The sequence below is a fragment of the Budorcas taxicolor genome, chromosome 1, assembly GCF_023091745.1.
Source record: "Budorcas taxicolor isolate Tak-1 chromosome 1, Takin1.1, whole genome shotgun sequence".
Lineage (NCBI taxonomy): Eukaryota > Metazoa > Chordata > Mammalia > Artiodactyla > Bovidae > Budorcas > Budorcas taxicolor.
The window spans coordinates 214,614,626-214,632,324 of NC_068910.1; the positions used below are offsets into that span (position 1 = coordinate 214,614,626).

General features: G+C 45.6%; 1 protein-coding gene across 3 annotated transcripts in view; it reads right to left on the reverse strand.

The window, feature by feature from the left end:
* ERG (ETS transcription factor ERG) overlaps positions 1-17,699 on the reverse strand; it is a 134,679-nt gene that overhangs the window by 12,089 nt on the left and 104,891 nt on the right. Inside the window, exons 4-7 of one of the 3 annotated variants that reach the window (XM_052652817.1) lie at positions 12,150-12,353; positions 11,248-11,328; positions 9,230-9,301; positions 799-867 (exon numbers count right to left, since the gene is read on the reverse strand). In XM_052652817.1, coding sequence (XP_052508777.1) covers positions 799-867; positions 9,230-9,301; positions 11,248-11,328; positions 12,150-12,353 — 426 coding nt within the window. The remainder of the gene's footprint in view (positions 1-798; positions 868-9,229; positions 9,302-11,247; positions 11,329-12,149; positions 12,354-17,699) is intronic. The other 2 variants (XM_052652886.1, XM_052652953.1) reach the window with 2 other exon arrangements.

Genomic DNA, 17,699 nt, shown 5'->3' on the forward strand with positions numbered 1-17,699 from the left:
AATTATCTTAGTTATGAACAGGAGAGTCCTGCTCTTATGGTAAGAAGTATCTTAGGGTAGGGGAAATGTTTCCTTTTTAACAAAATCAAATGCAAACATAGTAGCAAAACAAAGGCCCTCTAACTTATTTAAAAAATTTTTTTGGTCAGTCCAGGTTCGATGCATGCTACTGGATGCTTGGGGCTGGTGCACTGAGACGACCCAGAGGGATGGTACGGGGAGGGAGGAGGGAGGGGGGTTCAGGATGGGGAACATGTGTATACCTGTGGTGGATTCATGTTGATGAATGGCAAAACCAGTACAATATTGTAAAGCAATTAACCTCCAATTAAAATAAATACATTTATATTTAAAAAATTTATTTGTGCCCCATTTTTTCCAAAACTAAAAAGAAAATTTGAGATGGTTTACGAAACAAATGAAAATGAATCACCCTCTAAAATAAATAGATAAAGGGAAATTACTAGGAAGATAAAATAAAGCAAGGAATACTTTAAACATGGCCACGATTGGGAAATGACCTGGCGTTTAACCCGTACTCAAAGCATCCCATGAGACATGTATTTGTTCATGTGGAAATCCATCACCTTGTTCACTTCTTTCTGTTAGAGAAATACGTCTAACCCCCAAAGAGCATGAATCATTGCATTTAAAGATCCATTGCACTTTGGGGCCAAAGGGACACACCTGTATGTTGAAAAAGCACAAACTGGCTAAAGAAATGATCATTTACTCCATCAAGAGTTACCCACTGCCTGGTGATGAGAGGGTTCAAGGCAGCAGGAACCAACATCGTACCTTTCGACTGGGGGGGGGGGTGGCCGTGGCTGGTCCAGGCGGATCTCCTGGGTGGTTCATAAGGTAAATCTGTAAAGACAAATAAAATGACTAAAAGATCAATGATGTGGCTTGATAATAGCTATTTTGTATGCTTTTTAAAGTTTGTGTTTATTAGAATAATTGAGAAGACCCAGTGATCCAAAGAAACATTCAACCTGGGTTTCATGAGATTTATGTTTTATTTACAAAAGATAACTATCTTGTATCAATCTAACCCATTTTCACCCATTAATCTGAAAACTCCCATGGACAGATTCTCTTGGAGCTGGTGGACTCCCCTAAGATAATTCACTACAATCATAGCCAAGACCATATCAAGTTTCTTACCATCTATTTGTTTTGCTTCCAGCTTGAGCTGACTGAAGTCCATTACCCCGTTATTACGTGCATGACCTGTCTAAAACACAGCCTGAGGTATGGATGAATGAACTGATACCTGCTCGAGGCCTGACCCTAAATCCAACAAATGGCATTGGTGTTCCTTCCTCTTCTTCCTTGGAAAAGAGTTCGGCCTTCTTTATTTGCCACCTGCCTCTCTCAGCCACCCCTCACTCCCCCTCATCCACTTTTATTAAATCGGTCTTAAGGGACTAGCTCTGTTTCTGTGCAAATGTCTACTTTTTCTCCCGCTCCAAATGAATTTAGGATTTCCCTAAAAGGAATCGCATGAAGTCATTGGTAAGACTGAAACAGTATTGCCCCCACAACATATTAGCAGTGGTCACAGAACTGAAGTATATGCCAATGTTTTTTTTTTTTTTTTTGTATTTATAATGTATTGTCACTTGTCCCATAAACCTTCATCACGCTTTGCATACGCGAATTGAATAATTATATTTCGGCACCCTCAGTGCAAGCTCTGTTATGATTATGACTCTAAGTCGGTTCAAGTTTCCTTTAAAATATATTCCAGAAATGTTATTATGCATGCTCTCATTGACTGTGCCCATGCAAAGTTATGACAGAGCCACTTCACATCTATGTCTTCTTGGATTGGGAGGTCTTGGTTCAATGCCAGGCATCACTGGGCCAGCTGAAAGCCATACCCAGGTCCTGGAGCAGGTGTCCTGCTGCGAGACACCTGGAGGTGGCTATAAACTCACGTGGAGAGATTTAAAACTTGGTTCAAAATTGGCCATTTTGTGGATCCATCTTCAAAAAGCTTGACTATGTTACAAAAGCCATGTCTCTTTCCATTTTCCTATCCCAGAGAGACAAGCAATGAAATGCAACGTGAAATCCAACACAGAATTGCCCTAATTTATTTGGTCTGTTTGGCTACGACCATCTCGACTGGTGTGGTCTGTGAAATCCTACTCTCCAGAGCTTTGGTTGAGTTTGATCACTTTCTCTGCTGCTGCGCCGCACCACTCCCTCTCCACTGGCATTTTTGTATTTTGGGACTGGAAGAGTTTCCCACCCAGTCCCTTGGATTCTCATTTTTCTGATGTTGGGATTACACAGGGGAGTTAAATCTGCAGCTGCTATCAATTTGCCACTAAATTTCAACTTACGTTGCTGGGGGCATTTGCACATGGATTCTCATCCAGTTGCATTTGGCCTAGAAAATGGTCAGCCAGAGTTTCAATTTGAGAACTGTCTCAGAAAGAAAAATCTAGGAGGGCAATTGTAACAGTATCTTAGCCCACTACAGGAGCAGACAGTCACAGCGACAACAGGGCTTCTATCTACAGAGTGAGAAAGCAAGAGGATCCAGAAATATGTTCCAGGTCCTCGTTCCTCCACAGACCAGCAGTACTGGTAACCTCTGGGAGCTTGTTATAAACGCAGAATCTCACTCTAGATCTACTGAAGTAGAATCTGCATTTTACCAGATATGACCTGCAATCCCACTCCTGGGGATATGTCAGGAGAAAACCAGAAGATACGTGCACCCCACTGTTCATAGCAGCACTACTCACAACAGCCAAGACACGGAAGCAGCCTAAATGTCCACTGACTGACAAACAGATAAAGAAGACATGCTACACATGTGCAATGGAAGATCGATGCTGTTTAGTTGCTAAGTCATGTCTGACTCTCTTTTGCAACCCTGTGGACCATAGCCCACTAGGCTCCTCTGTCCCTGGGATTCTCCAGGCAAGAACACTGGAGTGGGTTGCCATTTCCTTCTCCTGTGTAGGTATATATATGTATATATATACACACACACATATATATAACTGAATCACTTTTTTCTGTACACCAGAAAATATGACATTCTAAATCAACTATACTTCAATTTCAAAACAAGATCTCACTTGACTTGGCTGTATGCTGAAGTTTGAGAAAGCCTGTTCTAGACAATATCCTTTTTTCTTTTCTACAAACCTGTGTTCCTACAGATAATTATTTCAGAAATGCTATCTGAGTCTGCGAATGCCAATAAATGAGAGGACCAAGTTCTAGATTGAATGCTTTTGCCTGAAATATGAGAACACGAATGGAATTAGTAGCCAGTGTCAGTCGGTGAGTCTGCTGCTATCTTAAACATAAGACTGCCCGTGAAATGTACCTGGAAGAAATTAAGCATCAAGCCATGAATAGAAAAATCTTTTGAAACTCTGTCTTCATGAAGTCCTTCTTAGAGTGCACAATCGTGTCCCATTCTGCCTCGAAAATCAGTCAGGACCTAACAACTCCAAGCCTGATTCTTAGCCAAGAACTTGAGATGTTTACATGAACAATGATTAATGTGCTCATGAGCATATTGCCATGGAAGATAAGTGGAGTTTTGTTTTTGTTCATGAAATTCTGCCCCGGGGCTGTCTTATCAGCTACTGATCATGTGTCGTGGGGGCCCCAAGCCCCCTCCTGTGGGATGTAACATTGGGGAATGTTGAACCAAGCCTCACTGAGACGAGAGACAACCATTTCAGTGACCTCGCCAGCAGCTACACCACCTCGAAGCAGAGCCAGTTTTTAGCAGTTTTGCTCCTTGGCTGCTTGAAAAATTATGACACCATGTACATTTGCTATTTGCCCCTGATGGATTAGTAGATCATAAGACTTGAAGTAAGAACATAGTTTACATGTCACTTTTGCTGGTCATTTCAACCCACCCTTCATTTCTCTTCCATTTTGATCTTCAAGGCCATTAACTCATAAACTTGGCAGCAGGTCTGTGCCAGGGAAGGCTGCTTTCTGGCATGGGTTCTGCTCTTTTTATTTCTTTAACAGACTGTGTTTTAAAACTGAGCTTTATAAGAACCATTCCAGAGGCAGCTGAAGGTACCAAAGAAGTATGTTCTCTGCCATGATTTAGACTAAAACCCACAAAACTACAAAGATAGAGTGTGACTATTGCTGGCTCCTTCACCCCAGCACCTTTGCTTATGTTCTGGGAGTTAAGATAACTGTGGTGCTGGAGCAGACTCTTCAAAGTCCCTTGGACTGCAAGGAGATCAAACCAGTCAATGCTAAAGGACATCAACCCTGAACATTCATTGGAAGCACTGATGATGAAGCTGAAGCTGAAGCCCCAATACTTCAGCCACCTGATGCAAAGAGCTGACTCATTGGAAAAGACCCTGATGCTGGGAAAGGTTGAAGGCCAAAGGAGAAGGGGGCAGCAGAGGATGAGATGGTTGGACGGCATCACCAACTCAATGGACATGTATTTGAGCAAACTCCGGGAGATAGTGGAAGACAGAGGAGCCTGGCGTGCTGCAGTCCATGGGGTTGCAGAGTCGGACATGACTTAATGACTGAACGGCAACAACAAGATCAGTTCCTGATTCTGAGACTCCTCCCCACCGTTGCTCCCTCCTCTAGACATCAATGATGTAAGACAGCATCCTTGCTGTCCTTCTTGCAAGATTAGGTTCACCAAGTTTTATGTTCTCTTTTCATCAAGATCACTGAACAGCCCTGCTAGCCCTCTTCAAGTCCACCCGCCACTTTAAAGGACCAGAACTTGGATCGTGAGAGGGTTTACCCTCCCTCTGCAAGACCCATGCCACATGTATGAAGCAACTCTGGAGGTCCCTGGCTGTGCTGGATGTGAAAGGATGGATTCTGCCAGTTCTCAATGAGCTTGGATGTTTACGGCAAAGACACAAAGACCAAGAGCTATGGCCCCAAACCAATATCTAAACTCCCACTTAATGCATGGGGTTTTTAGAGTAACGCCTACTACCATGATGAAATGACCCTCTCCCATTCTCCTTCAGCTCTCCCTACAGTCTTCTAAACTCCTCTGCAAAGGCATGGAGATCTGGTGATGGGGGTGCATTTCGCCTTGCCTTCTCAACCAGGTTTGCAGGTCTGTGGTTATAGCAGAGTCAGGGCAAAGGCAAGCATGCATTTTCAGCCATGTGCTATGATGCAGGCTTCTCTGAGGAGACAGGGCATTAGCTGCGTGGTCTTGCTGTGACTGGAGATGCTGCCTGGCACTGTGCTGCAAACCCTGAAGGAGGAACCATCACAGATTCCCAGAAACGCTTGAAGAGCCCCAGCTGAAAATCCACAGCCAAGGCTGCACTTGCAGACCCGACTCCAGTCTCTTTCAACAGCATCCGAGATGTGTATCACGGAGTATGGGCTGCCATGGTGACAGAGGAGAGGGCAGGGTTACAGATCATCCCGGGCTTACACCAGAGCTTTCCCATACACTGCTCCAAAGCTATCAGGCAGGGCTCACATCGCGAGATCAAAAACCAGCCTGCCAGTTTCCCCAAGTCAGACTTGCCTCTATGCCCCTTGAGGCCTCAAAGGGCCATCGTCCCCAAAAGGCATGCACTCAGCAAAAAAGGAGGAGGGTGCCTCTGGGGAAGATGGGGAAAGGACTTCTGGTAATAATAACTGACTCTCGGAGAAACGCATGTGATACCACGAAATGCGATCACAAAAAAAGAATGTAAACAGGTCTGCCCATGTGCTAGCATTTTCTAAGAGGAGTGGACAGACTCATCTGCATGCTAATTCAAGAAAGGGATCAAGCAAGAGGGTGCATTTTGAATCAGGACAGTTTGGAAACAAATAAATAGGAATGAGCACGGGAAGGGAGGGGGGCTGAGGCATGAACAAAGGAGCATGTTGTCCATCGTGCGTTATCTTGTGAGGTCACCGGGCGGTCCCGGCTGATTGTGGGGGGGTACTGAAAGGATGCAGCCACTGGACAGGGCAGGCCGCAAAGGAACCCTGGAATACAGGATCGATTTGGGGAGACAGACCATGACAAGAGGAAAGGGAGGGTGGGGCAGGCCGCCCAGGGCTGGATGCTGGAGAAGGAAGGAAAGGAAGCAAATGGGAGGGAGCGCCAGGGCATTGGACGCGGCAGGACAGATGGATGGGAGGAAGGAGTCCTCTGTCTCCGTGGGTGTGAGATCAGAGACTCGGACGGATGCTGCAAGCCAAGGGCACAGGGCAATGGGAACTCAGGCCTCTATCCCCAAGGACCTCTCCCCAGGGAAGAGTCAGCAACCACCTCTTCTGAAAGAAACCCACTGACCACAGGCACATGGTCAGATTCCCAGGGACTGCCTCTCCCAGGGACCCCTACACCACCCATCAGCCCCTCCCCGACCCCTCCCAAGCCATGGAGAACTTCTCCAACTGCACCACTACAAAGTTATCCCTGCAAGGCTGACCACGGGTCCACCCCAAGTGTACAAACAAGTCTACTCTCCCCAGGTTCAAATCCCTCAGTCTGCCTGACAGCAAACAGCTCTCTGACTCGTTCGCTCTGATTTGAATTCCTTGTAGATATCTCAGACACCAATATTTACATCTCCTTTCAGAATCACAGCAGCAATCCTCCAAACAGGTATTTTGGTACAAATCTGAGCCTCTTCCGAGTCACGCTTGGATGACAGATGGAAGCAAAGTGTGTGATCAGGGTTTTGCCAGGTGAGTGAGCGTTGGCCACCCTTGCGTCTCCCTGGGGTGTCCCGCCATGGTCCTCCCAGCATGGTCCTCCCTGCCACCCTTCTCTCTCACACCTGGACGCTCCAGGGTGCTGATGAGCCTGCATGCAGGGCAGCAGTGGAGACTCAGACACGGACAAGAGACGTGTGGACACAGATGGGGGAAGGAGAGGGCGGGACGGACTGAGACAGCAGCGCCGAGGCAGATACATCACCACGTGTAACCCAGGCAGCCGGTGGGGAGTCGCTGCAGGACACAGGCAGTCAGAACCTGGGCTCTGCGATAACCTAGAGGGGCGGGAGGGGCTGGGCGGGGGGACGGAGCTTTAGCAGGGAGGGGACGCATGTACATCCGTGGCCGATTCATGTTGATGCATGGCAGAAACCGACGCATTAGTGCAAAGCGATTATCCTCCGATTAAAAACAAATTTAAAACGAGCATATAAAAACATGAATAAAACTTTGTAATATTAAGAAAAGGACCTCTTCCAAATCCACCACATCCTCAAATAGGGTAAAAAGAAACTCTAGGGCCCACTGCTTTTTCCTTTTGAGTCAAGCGGCATGTGGGGTCTTGGCTCCCCAGTCAGGGATCAGACCCTTGCCCCCTGCACTGGAAGCGCATAGTCTGACCACCAGACCCCCAGGGAAGTCAAAAGACCTGCTGTTCTGTCTGTGAAGCAACATGTAGCCCCATCACACTAAGCCAACTCACATGCCCCCACGATCCCAACACCAGCTCACAATCCCCAGCTTTTGAGACTCAGACACATCCACGAAATCTCTTCAGACAAACAAATGAGCAACCCTTGGCCAAAGGTTTACAGGCAGCTTCTGCTTCTGTGAGTATGCGTGGGAACTTCTTTCAAACACTTACAAAATCAGAATGATTTTCCTATACTTCCCATGACCTCCCAAAGGTGCATTTACTGGCAGTCAGCTCAGGCACATCTAGACCTAGCATGACACGTGCACTCTGACGCTCCTTTTGCAGCACAGGTGGTGGGTTCCTTTGGAGCCAGTCTAGATCACTGCAGACCCTGAGTCTTGTCCACGATTACGTGGTCTGCGTCAGAGATAACAAAGCACGTTGACTGAGCTTTTCTGCTGTGCTTTTCAGGAGGGACGGGGAGAAAACCTTATGAGGTCAGAGGACAGAAAATCGCCGGCTCAGTCACAGTACCAGAGCGGTCCTCACCCGGAGAAGCATCTCTCCCTGTGCTAGTCAGCTCACTGGTCCCCCATCTTTTTTGATGGGGAGAAACAGCAACGTCAAGCTTGGTGCCTGGGACCAGGTCACACTGGGACTTGGGCGGCCTGGACAGATGCCAGAAGCTGGAGAGTGACAGCTTGGGTCTAGGAAGGAGGATGGGAGTTCTGCATCCATGTGTGAACAGGCAGAAATCATCCCACAGCCCTGAGTCACGATTCCTCAGCTATGAGGCTTGCTCATGTCATCCAGCTGGTGGGGTTGCACATCCCAGTGAGGGCTTAGGTGATGGGACCATGCTTGCCCAAGGCCACTCCCCCTGCACTTCTCTACCTGGCAACACTCCATCCTCCTCTGGTACATGGCCCTTCCATTGCAGCACACATGGCCCATCCCTTTCCTGGAGGAAGAAATTGAGGGAGGAATTCTCCCTTCCTGCTCCCACAGCTGCTATTGTCAGAGGTGGTGCTTCTACTGCAAGATCAGTGCTTTAGATTAAACATCCATTTTTGCCCCTCCAGCTCCAGGTACTTCACTTGTAAGGTTAAATATTACGCGTGTGAGTCTGTTCTGGCTCTAGGTGGCTTTACTGAAACATCTAGAGCTTTATGCTGTGTGCCGTGCGTTCATTCCCCACTGCACCCCATGGCTGGCACTCAGGAGGGTGGGTGGGCACCTGGGGAATGGCCAGGTCAGCTTTCTGAAGACAGGGGGCTCTCTGAAGTCTGGCTGATCTTTGGATCCCCAGCATCTAACATCACACTTGGCATGAATTGGCCCTTGATAACTACTGATATTTTTTTTCATGAATGACACATAAGTTAATAAGCTAATTAAGTCATTGGGAAAGACATAAAGATTCAGGTGTAAATATGATCGATTACATGCTTCTGCTCTGAAAGACTGGCTCTCGTGACAGCTGGGAACTGGCCACTTGTGTTAGGGGGACGCCACTGGTTCCGGGTTATGCAATTAGGATGGATGGATGATACTACATCTTTCTGTAAACTCAAAATCGGACAGGCGTTGGGAATGACTTCTCAGCCCGTCTGTGTCTGAGAGCAGCTGGTGAACGGGCTGACCTGCTTGTCAGCCTGCAGTTGAGGGAGGGACTGTCCCTGTGATCTCTGAGCGGAAAGGTCTGACTGATTCTAGGCTCCAGATCCACAGAGGCAGAGTCAGACTGTTTAGAGCTCCCATCCAAGATCAGCTGTGTCACGTGACATAGGTCACACATCTCACGGGACATCCTGGGATGTCTCAAAAAAAAAAAAAAAAAGAAAAGCAGATGACACAGGGGTGTTTTCGTACCTGGCCTAGTTGTAATTCTTTGCGTAGCTTCGGGATATACTGAAGTATTTGGGAAAATAAAAGCTGCACCCCCTGCAGACAAAAGGAAAGACAGAACACGTGAAGGTCTTGCTGCTGTGGTTGTCCGTCTCAGCAACAATGCCTAGCCTACTTTCCCCCTGACAACCAAGGCAGGCGGCCTCCTGGAAGCAGCCACACCTGATCTGGGGAGCAGGGACAGGATGCGGGTCAGAAACCTTTGCTGAAGCTGGAAGGGATGCTCCACTTGGCATACAGGGTCTTGGGTTTGGATTATTCAGCTTCCTCCTGAAGCCCCTTCCTGTGTTTCTCCATCCTCCCACAAGCTAGCTTTCTTAGAACAACTCTTTGCTGGGTGTTTTCATTTTTCAAATTGTATAAAAATCCATAAAACATTTTTACAGAGCCCTTGGAAAGTAGTATCAAAGAATTATAACTATTTTGCCAAAGAATATATGGATCTAATTAAATGAATCCACATCTCTGTTCACAAGCCTGTCTTCCCTTTCTCTCTCTCAGTCAATGCTCAACTTGTTAACGGACAAAATTCCCTGTTTTCCAGCTCAGTCCATTTGGAATGCGCTACTCTGCTTTTCGATTGCTTCTATGTTTAGTGAGGACAAAAATAATGAAATCAGAGATTCCTTGACACTTTCATTCCCTGCTAAAAAGAATTTTTAAATGACTATGAAGTTATCTGAAAGTGTGTGTCTTTTCAAAGCATTTCTTAAGGGAGGGGAATTACTTTGTCTAAGGTGCTTGCTATTTCTGGCCACGAGGTTATTAAAAAGCTTATTGTGTAACCTACATCAGAAAAGTGTATGATCAATTCAAAGCAATTTTTAAACTTCAGAATAAAAACATAATGTTCTGAACATTGAGGGCCAGCTCAAGAGATCAAGTAGCAATCCCTGCTATACTCAAGCCTGGACTCACTCATATTATATGTTTAAAAATAACATGGCAAATATTTGGGAAATGGCTGCATTTCTCTGTGTGGGCTGACCGTGCACTGGCTGGCTTGCTTACGAGGGGTTTCTTGGTCCTTCCAACACTTGATGGCTTTCTCCCTAGCCTGGGGGTGGCAGAGGGTCCCGGGAAAATGATACAGTGGGGTTAGCAGCCTGTGGTCAGGCTTACACAGTGTCTCCATCACAATGGAGAAAAGGGATGCCGCCAGGACCACATTCATCCACAGAAAGCCCAGCCTCTACTCTCAGCCTTTACTGGGAGGGGAGGGAGAAGGGTTAGCCAGGAGGAAGCATCATGTTAAACTCTATCAGACTCAGGCCAAAAAAAGAGAAATAAATATTAATAAGATGTAGAATCAATAATTAAGACATGGAATAGCAGGTATTTGGTTAGTTACTAATTTCAAACCTTCCAAAATCATAACATAGCCTCCCTTGCAACAAAAGCTCCCCAGAGGCAACCAACATTCCCTCCTACTGCCTTTTGCAAACGTACAAGGTCTGTGCAAGAAGATACAAGTCAAGTCAAATGGCCTAAAACTTTACCAAAAAGGGAAAAGTATAATCCCTGCTTGTCCTAGTAAATACTCATTTAAGAATTAAAAAAGAAAAATTAAAGTGTTGAGTTCTCAGCCTTTAATTTTCAAAGGAGAAAAAGGAGGATGCGAAGGGCCCCTTTATACAGGACATGCTTTTAGTTTCTACAGTCAGCACAGGGCACATTGGAGCACTCACAGCCGCAGACAGTAACCAGCAAAGTGAGCTGAGGCTATGGCTAGAAGCTAATCCTGCACATATCCTGGCTGAAAGAAATCCTCTGACTGGCAAGGAAAGCAGGGGAGTACTCAGAGACCAAAGAGGCTGCAGTAGCGCCAACACAGAGCCCTGATCTACCAAGGACCCCTCCACCATCCACCTCTGCCATCTGCCTTCCTGATGCACTGGCTGTCCTGTTCCGCCTGGAAAGCATGTGACCTGTAAACAAAAGCCTACGCTTGTCCTGGGGGCAAGGGGCGGGGCCAGCATTACCTGTGTTTCTAGCATGCATTAACCGTGGAGAGTTTTGTAAGGCTTTATCAACATCATCTGAAGTCAAATGTGGAAGAGGTGCTACAAAACAAAACAAAAAGGCAACATCCAAATGAAAAAAAGAGAGAGAATTACCTTCTTTGAAAAATTTAAAAAAAAAAAAAAAAAAACGAAGAAGAAGAAAGAAAATATCTGCCCCTCCCCCCGCCCCCAACACTCCCCACCCTAAATATCATGGGCTGCTTGGAAATCTCTCCATGGCTCTGCTCCCAGTTAGCATGTTAAAACCTAGATGGGGGCCTATATGGAATCCAGGGATGCCAGGCAAAGCATTTACACCAAAGAATTCACACCGCCCACTGTTGCGCTGTCTTGACCAGCTCCTTCTGACTGTGCTTGACCTTTGAAATATTAAAGCACGCAGCAGACTCTGTAGATCCATGCCTCTCATTGCCAAGATGCCATTCCCATTCTGGCAGGCTGAGCCACATCTCAAGATACCAAGCAAAAACGCTCCTCATTTTGTGTTCCAGTATGCAAGGGAGTTTGGTTTGGCTCTCGGGAAGATAAACGCCATACTTCCCATCACGTAGGAGCCCTACGGTAAAGTTTCTTCTGTTTGGACCTCACGGAGATGAAATAACATGTGACCGGGTAAAGCTCTGCTTCCCTCTGATACGTGATCCTCTCGGCCAGGGGAACCCTGGAGGAGCAACTGAACACTAGCGGTGACTTTGCTGCTTCTTATAAAAGAGCCACTTTCACTCTGCATCTGGCTAAGTCATCACCTGCTGAGCATTCTCTCAGATCCTAATGGGATCAGGTGGGGGCTGAATCCTCTGCATCTGAGGTTAAGAAGGACCTCAGACAGTGCTCTTCGTGGGGATTGGGGACCGCCTTACTCTCTCTGAGGTAGTGGAGGTGCGACAGGAGGATGTCAGCGTTGTAGCTCGGGGTGAGCCTCTGAAAGTCATCTTTGGTCATCTTGCACAGCTCCTTCCCGTCGATATTCTGGAATAATAAGATGTCAACGTCCGGAAGCCCGTATTCTTTGACTGCCCACTCCAGCCACTGCCGGACATGGTCTGTACTCCATAGCGTGGGATCTGAAATGGGACGGAAGAATATTTAATCAATGCCTGAAGGCAAACTCCTGGGGCAAAGCCATATCCCAGGTGGGATCTCCCACTAGCCACAGCTTTCCAGAGCATCACCTGCCACTCTTCCAGAATTTTCAAGCCAGGCTCAGGGACCAGTCCAAGGAGAATGTCCAAAGAACAACTGACTTATGCTCAGAGACTACTATTTTTAAAGTAAGGTTTTTTTGCTGTTTTTGTTTAAGCAAATAAGGGTATTCATTGATTCACATAACTGAAAAGTCCAGGGGATATACTAGCTTCAGGCACAGTTTGGTCCAGGAGCACAAACACTGTCACGAGACTCAAGTCTCTCCATCATTTGCTTCTCTTTCCTCTGTACTGGCTTCATTCTCTAACTGGTTCCTTTGATATGCTGGGCCCTGCAGGTTTGAGTTTTCCATCCTAAAGAGCTAAACAACTTCTGTAAAGAGCTTCTGAGCCTCTTCTCCACAGTTCACTAAAACTCTTTAGGGTTGAGAATCACTGGACCAACTTGAATCACATGGCCATTCCTGAACCAATCACTATTGTCAAGGAGGTGGGCTGTGCTGATTCATCAGGTCTGAATTACACGTCCACCCAGGAAGCCTAAGATTAAGTCAGACTGAGCCACGTGGACTGACAACAGAGAGAGGGGGCTCCAGGAAACATCAAGGAGTTGCTCCAAAAGGATGGAATGGATGCTGGTCAATCAAAAACAACACTGATGTCAATGCTAAGACCAGGTATTGAAAAAGTTTAAAGGGAATTATACTGGAAGTGTAGGATTCGTCATACCACTTGCTTCCTTGTTGCTCAATTAACCTAAAGTTTCCTGGAGGGATAAGGTTTTCTTCTTATTCATTTATTTTTATTTTATTTATTCATCTATTGATCTGAATAAAGAATATCTGAATCACTCTGCTCTACACTGAAACTAACCTAACACTGAAAATCAACCACACTTCAGTTTAAAAAGAAAATGGGAGGGACTCCCTGGCAGTCCAGTGGTTAAGACTCTCTGCTTCTAAAGCAGGGAGCCTGGGTTTGATACCTGATCCTACATGCTGCATGGCACAGCCATAAAATAAATAAAATTTAGAAAAAATTAATTTTAAAAAACAATGAGAAGAAATGAATAAGAATCAATGAAAACTTTCCTTAAAAAAATACTGGTGTCTTTATATGAAAAAAAAGAACAACATATATCAGAAAGATGTTAATTACATATTAACAAAAAAAACATACAATATTTGTATGAAATGCTAGAAAATGTTGACCACAGAATTGGAAATGATATGTAGGTCAACCTGAGCCCTAGCACCTCCCAGCAAGCAAGTGTTTCTAGGCAAAAGGCATCAGTCACACGCTCTTCCCGCAGAGAAGCTGGTCTGGCAACTCACTCACACCTGCAGGAGGCAAGCTGGCTGGGGGTGTTCACATTCCACAACCGAGGCACAAACACCCACAGGATGCAGGCAGTGTCGTCACGCTCGGTCGCCATGTACGGAAGGTGACCCCCGTAGGACTAGGAAGGCAGGGCCCTGGGGAGAAGGGGCAGGCGACCCCCTCAACGGAAACATAAGTTGAAAGCACCCCATGCAAACAGCCTGGGTGGAGGGTACCCAGTATGCCTCACTGGGAGATGCGACCCCTCCCTGGGGTCCCTGAGCACCAGGAGACATCGGGACCAAGAACAAAAGGCCAGAGTTCTTCTAATCCCTGAGTCTCTCAATGCCATGACCCCCAGAGACTGCTTCTCTCCTCTGTGTCTGTTTCCCATGTGGAATGAAAACCTAGGTCTGGGGGTCTCTGGACAGGCTGGGAGAGGGCAGGCATGCCATGAGGCTCAGATCATCATGAGTGGACACATCTGCTGTGGGAAGAGACCACCCTTTTATCACTTTCTAGCTTAATAGTTCTGGAATCCCATTTGCTTCATGGGAAATAGATGGGGAAACAGTGGAAACAGTGTCAGACTTTATTTTGGGGGGCTCCAAAATCACTGCAGATGGTGATTACATCCATGAAATTAAAAGACGCTTACTCCTTGGAAGAAAAGTTATGACCAACCTAGATAGTATATTCAAAAGCAGAGACATTACTTTGCCAACAAAGGCCTGTCTAGTCAAGGCTATGGTTTTTCCAGTGGTCATGTACGGATGTGAGAGGTGGGCGAAGAAAGCTGAGCGCCAAAGAATTGATGCTTTTGAACTGTGGTGTTGGAGAAGACTCTTGAGGGTCCCTTGGACTGCAAGGAGATCCAACCAGTCCTTTCTGAAGGAGATCAGCCCTGGGATTTCTTTGAAGGGAATGATGCTAAAGCTGAAACTCCTGTACTTTGGCCACCTCATAAGAAGAGTTGACTCATTGGAAAAGACTCTGATGCTGGGAGGGATTGGGGGTGGGAAGAGAAGGGGACGACAGAGGATGAGGTGGCTGGATGGCATCACTGACTTGACGGACGTGAGTTTGAATGAACTCTGGGAGATGGTGATGGACAGGGAGGCCTGGCGTGCTGCGACTCATGGGGTTGCAAAGAGTCGGACACGACTGAGCGACTGAACTGAACTGAAGCATGGGCATCCGACGTGCTGTTGGAATACACTCTGTATTCCAGAAACAACAGAGTAATGGCGAGAAACAGCCAGCCAGTCACGTGCCGCCAGAATTCTCCTTCCTCCCTTCCGCCTTCCCTCCTTCTTTCCTTTTCGTTCTCACTCTCCTTCTGTCTCCCCCTCCCTCCCTTCTTTTGTTTCTTCCCTATGGTTTCACATCTTTCTTAGTAGAAAGGAATCATTTTGACTCCAGTAGAATTCATCGTAGGCCCACTGCCCTCCTGGACACCCCAGGAGAAACCACTATCCTGAAATGTTACATGCATCGCCCCTGTACATATCTGAATACTCTTGCTGTATCCACCATACATATTGTTGTGTGCCTTTCAACTTAAAATAAACGACATCTGATTTGCTTTTGGCCCTCAGCACTGTATTTTCAGGGTGTGTTCAACTCCATCCATGGAGATACAGTTCATCATTTAAGCAGCTCTTGCACACCCCCTCCCCATGAATATACCCAATTTACTTATCAGTGAAGACCTCTGCATCCCCCTCCCCACCCACATGTGAAGGAATCTGCATTGGTCCATAGCCTGGGCTCCACATGAGTCATGAGGAGACTGAAAAAAAAAAAAAAAAAAACCCAAAATACTACAGATGCCTGCTCTCACTCACAGAGATGCTGAATGAAATCCGCAGGAGGGCAACCTGGGTATCAGTTGTTAAAAGCTGTCCAGGTAATTCTAATGTGGTTCAGACCATCTACTCCTGGATTTCACTCCTTAAGAGTGTGATCACAGGACCTGGAAGCCTCTGCATTCCCTGGGACCCCTAATTAGAAATGCAGAATCCCCAGGTGCCATGCAGGCCTGCTGAATCTGAGTCTGTATTTTCATAGGATTCTCAGCTGACCCGTGTCCACACGATGCCTGCGGAAGTGCTAGCCTAGGTGAGTACCTCCATGCAGAATTCATGGTCACAGGACCCATGCCTAACTAAGATATCTGGTTCTGCTACAAAGCATAGAATACCTACAAAAGCTCAAATGGCAGCGTTGACAGAAAGGTACGCCTACGCCTTTGTAATCCAACCACATGGAAACATTTTGTTAGCCTGTGAAAACTGAATGTTACCTCCATCCAAGTCATTGAAGTTCAGATGGCTCTCTGCCATGAGGTCAGAATTCTGCTTTCACGGACAAAACGTTAGAAACTTCAGACTGTTTCCATAGAAAGTTTTGTGTTTTTTTTTTCCCCTCCCTTTTTCTCATGGCATGTCATGATTCCTCATCATATAGGAACAAATCATATACTGGTCTCAGGATGCCCTGAATTCAAGTTCTCTTTCCTTAGTTCTATGCAGAGGACAGTGAAATAGCCCTCTTAGAAAGAAGGTCCTCCCTTCCACAGGGTCCCCAAGTCATTTCCTGTAAATTCCACCACTGGGTATAGAACCCATGGAAGGACTATGCTTTGGTGTAACTACTTCCTAGAATCAGTTCATTCTGGGAAGGCATTTTCTTCTCTTAATGGTGGAAACATATTCTGAAAATGATACATAAATATCTTCCTGAAAGTTGCTGGCTTCACATTACCATGGCCAGGTGACACCTTAGGAAGACAGCCAGAAGAAGGCCAATTTCTCTCCAGAATCCCTTGGTGTGCCTGTTAATTGGTTTCCCTTGCTAAGCTCAAGGTTGCAATGGCTCTTTCAATTTTCCTTTAAGGGAATCTCATGCAAGACCCCGGAGGCCAATTTCTCTTTGATCTGCACTATTACCGATAAATTTTTGCTCCAGATTGGTCAAATGGCCCTTCTCTTGTCCTGCTGGCATGAGCATAAATCCCTACAACCTTCCCAATCATCAATTAGGCAGTACTTTTCAGATGCCTTTTAAAAACTGTGTGTATTCTCTGAACTAAAAATTCCACTTCTAGAAATTTACCCTTAGGAAATCATAGAGGAAGTGCGCCATGATTTATTTTCAAGGATGTTCTTTGTAGTGTTGTTTATAATAGCCAAACATTGGAAACACCCTAAATGTCCCACAAAAAAAAGAACTAGTTAATTTGCTGTACATTTAGGAACATTCTTGTGATATTTAGAGATGAAAAATTACACTGCTGAATGTAGTTACTGATATAAAAAATGTTTAAATTAGATTAAAATTTTTGAAAACATTATGGTCGTATAATTATATTCTTCAAAGAAATACAAATATATCCTTGGAAAGAATTTTCAAGAGATAGGTATTGGTATGGCAATTATTGTGTCTGAGCAAAAGACAATGGAGATTTAAATTTTTTTTCTTTTCACTCAACTTTATCTTTTTTCTACAGTGAACCTGTGATACTTTGGTTAAACAGTTATTTATAAAATATGTATATATATGTATATATATTCTCTGTGTTTCAAAATCAAAACAAGGTCCTACAAAGGACTGCACATTTACATTTGCTAAAATGTTTTTATGACATTTTCATAAAATTTCAACACTACTTTTTTTATCCAGTTCATGCATGGGAGTTGTTTCATCGCAAAAGAACGGAACTACACCAAGTCAGGTTACTCCTGTATCCTTTTGGAATTTGATCGCCACACCTCTGCCCTATACATTTAGAAGCAAAGAATATTAAAAACAGAATATGAAAATATGGCCTCTTGACAGAGTGAATGGGGATGCTCCTTTCCAGTCTGTCTCTGGGGCACCATTATTCTAGATCGCCTCTATGGGTGTTCTGCAGGGAGTGGTTTGCAAGGGTCAAGTCCGAAC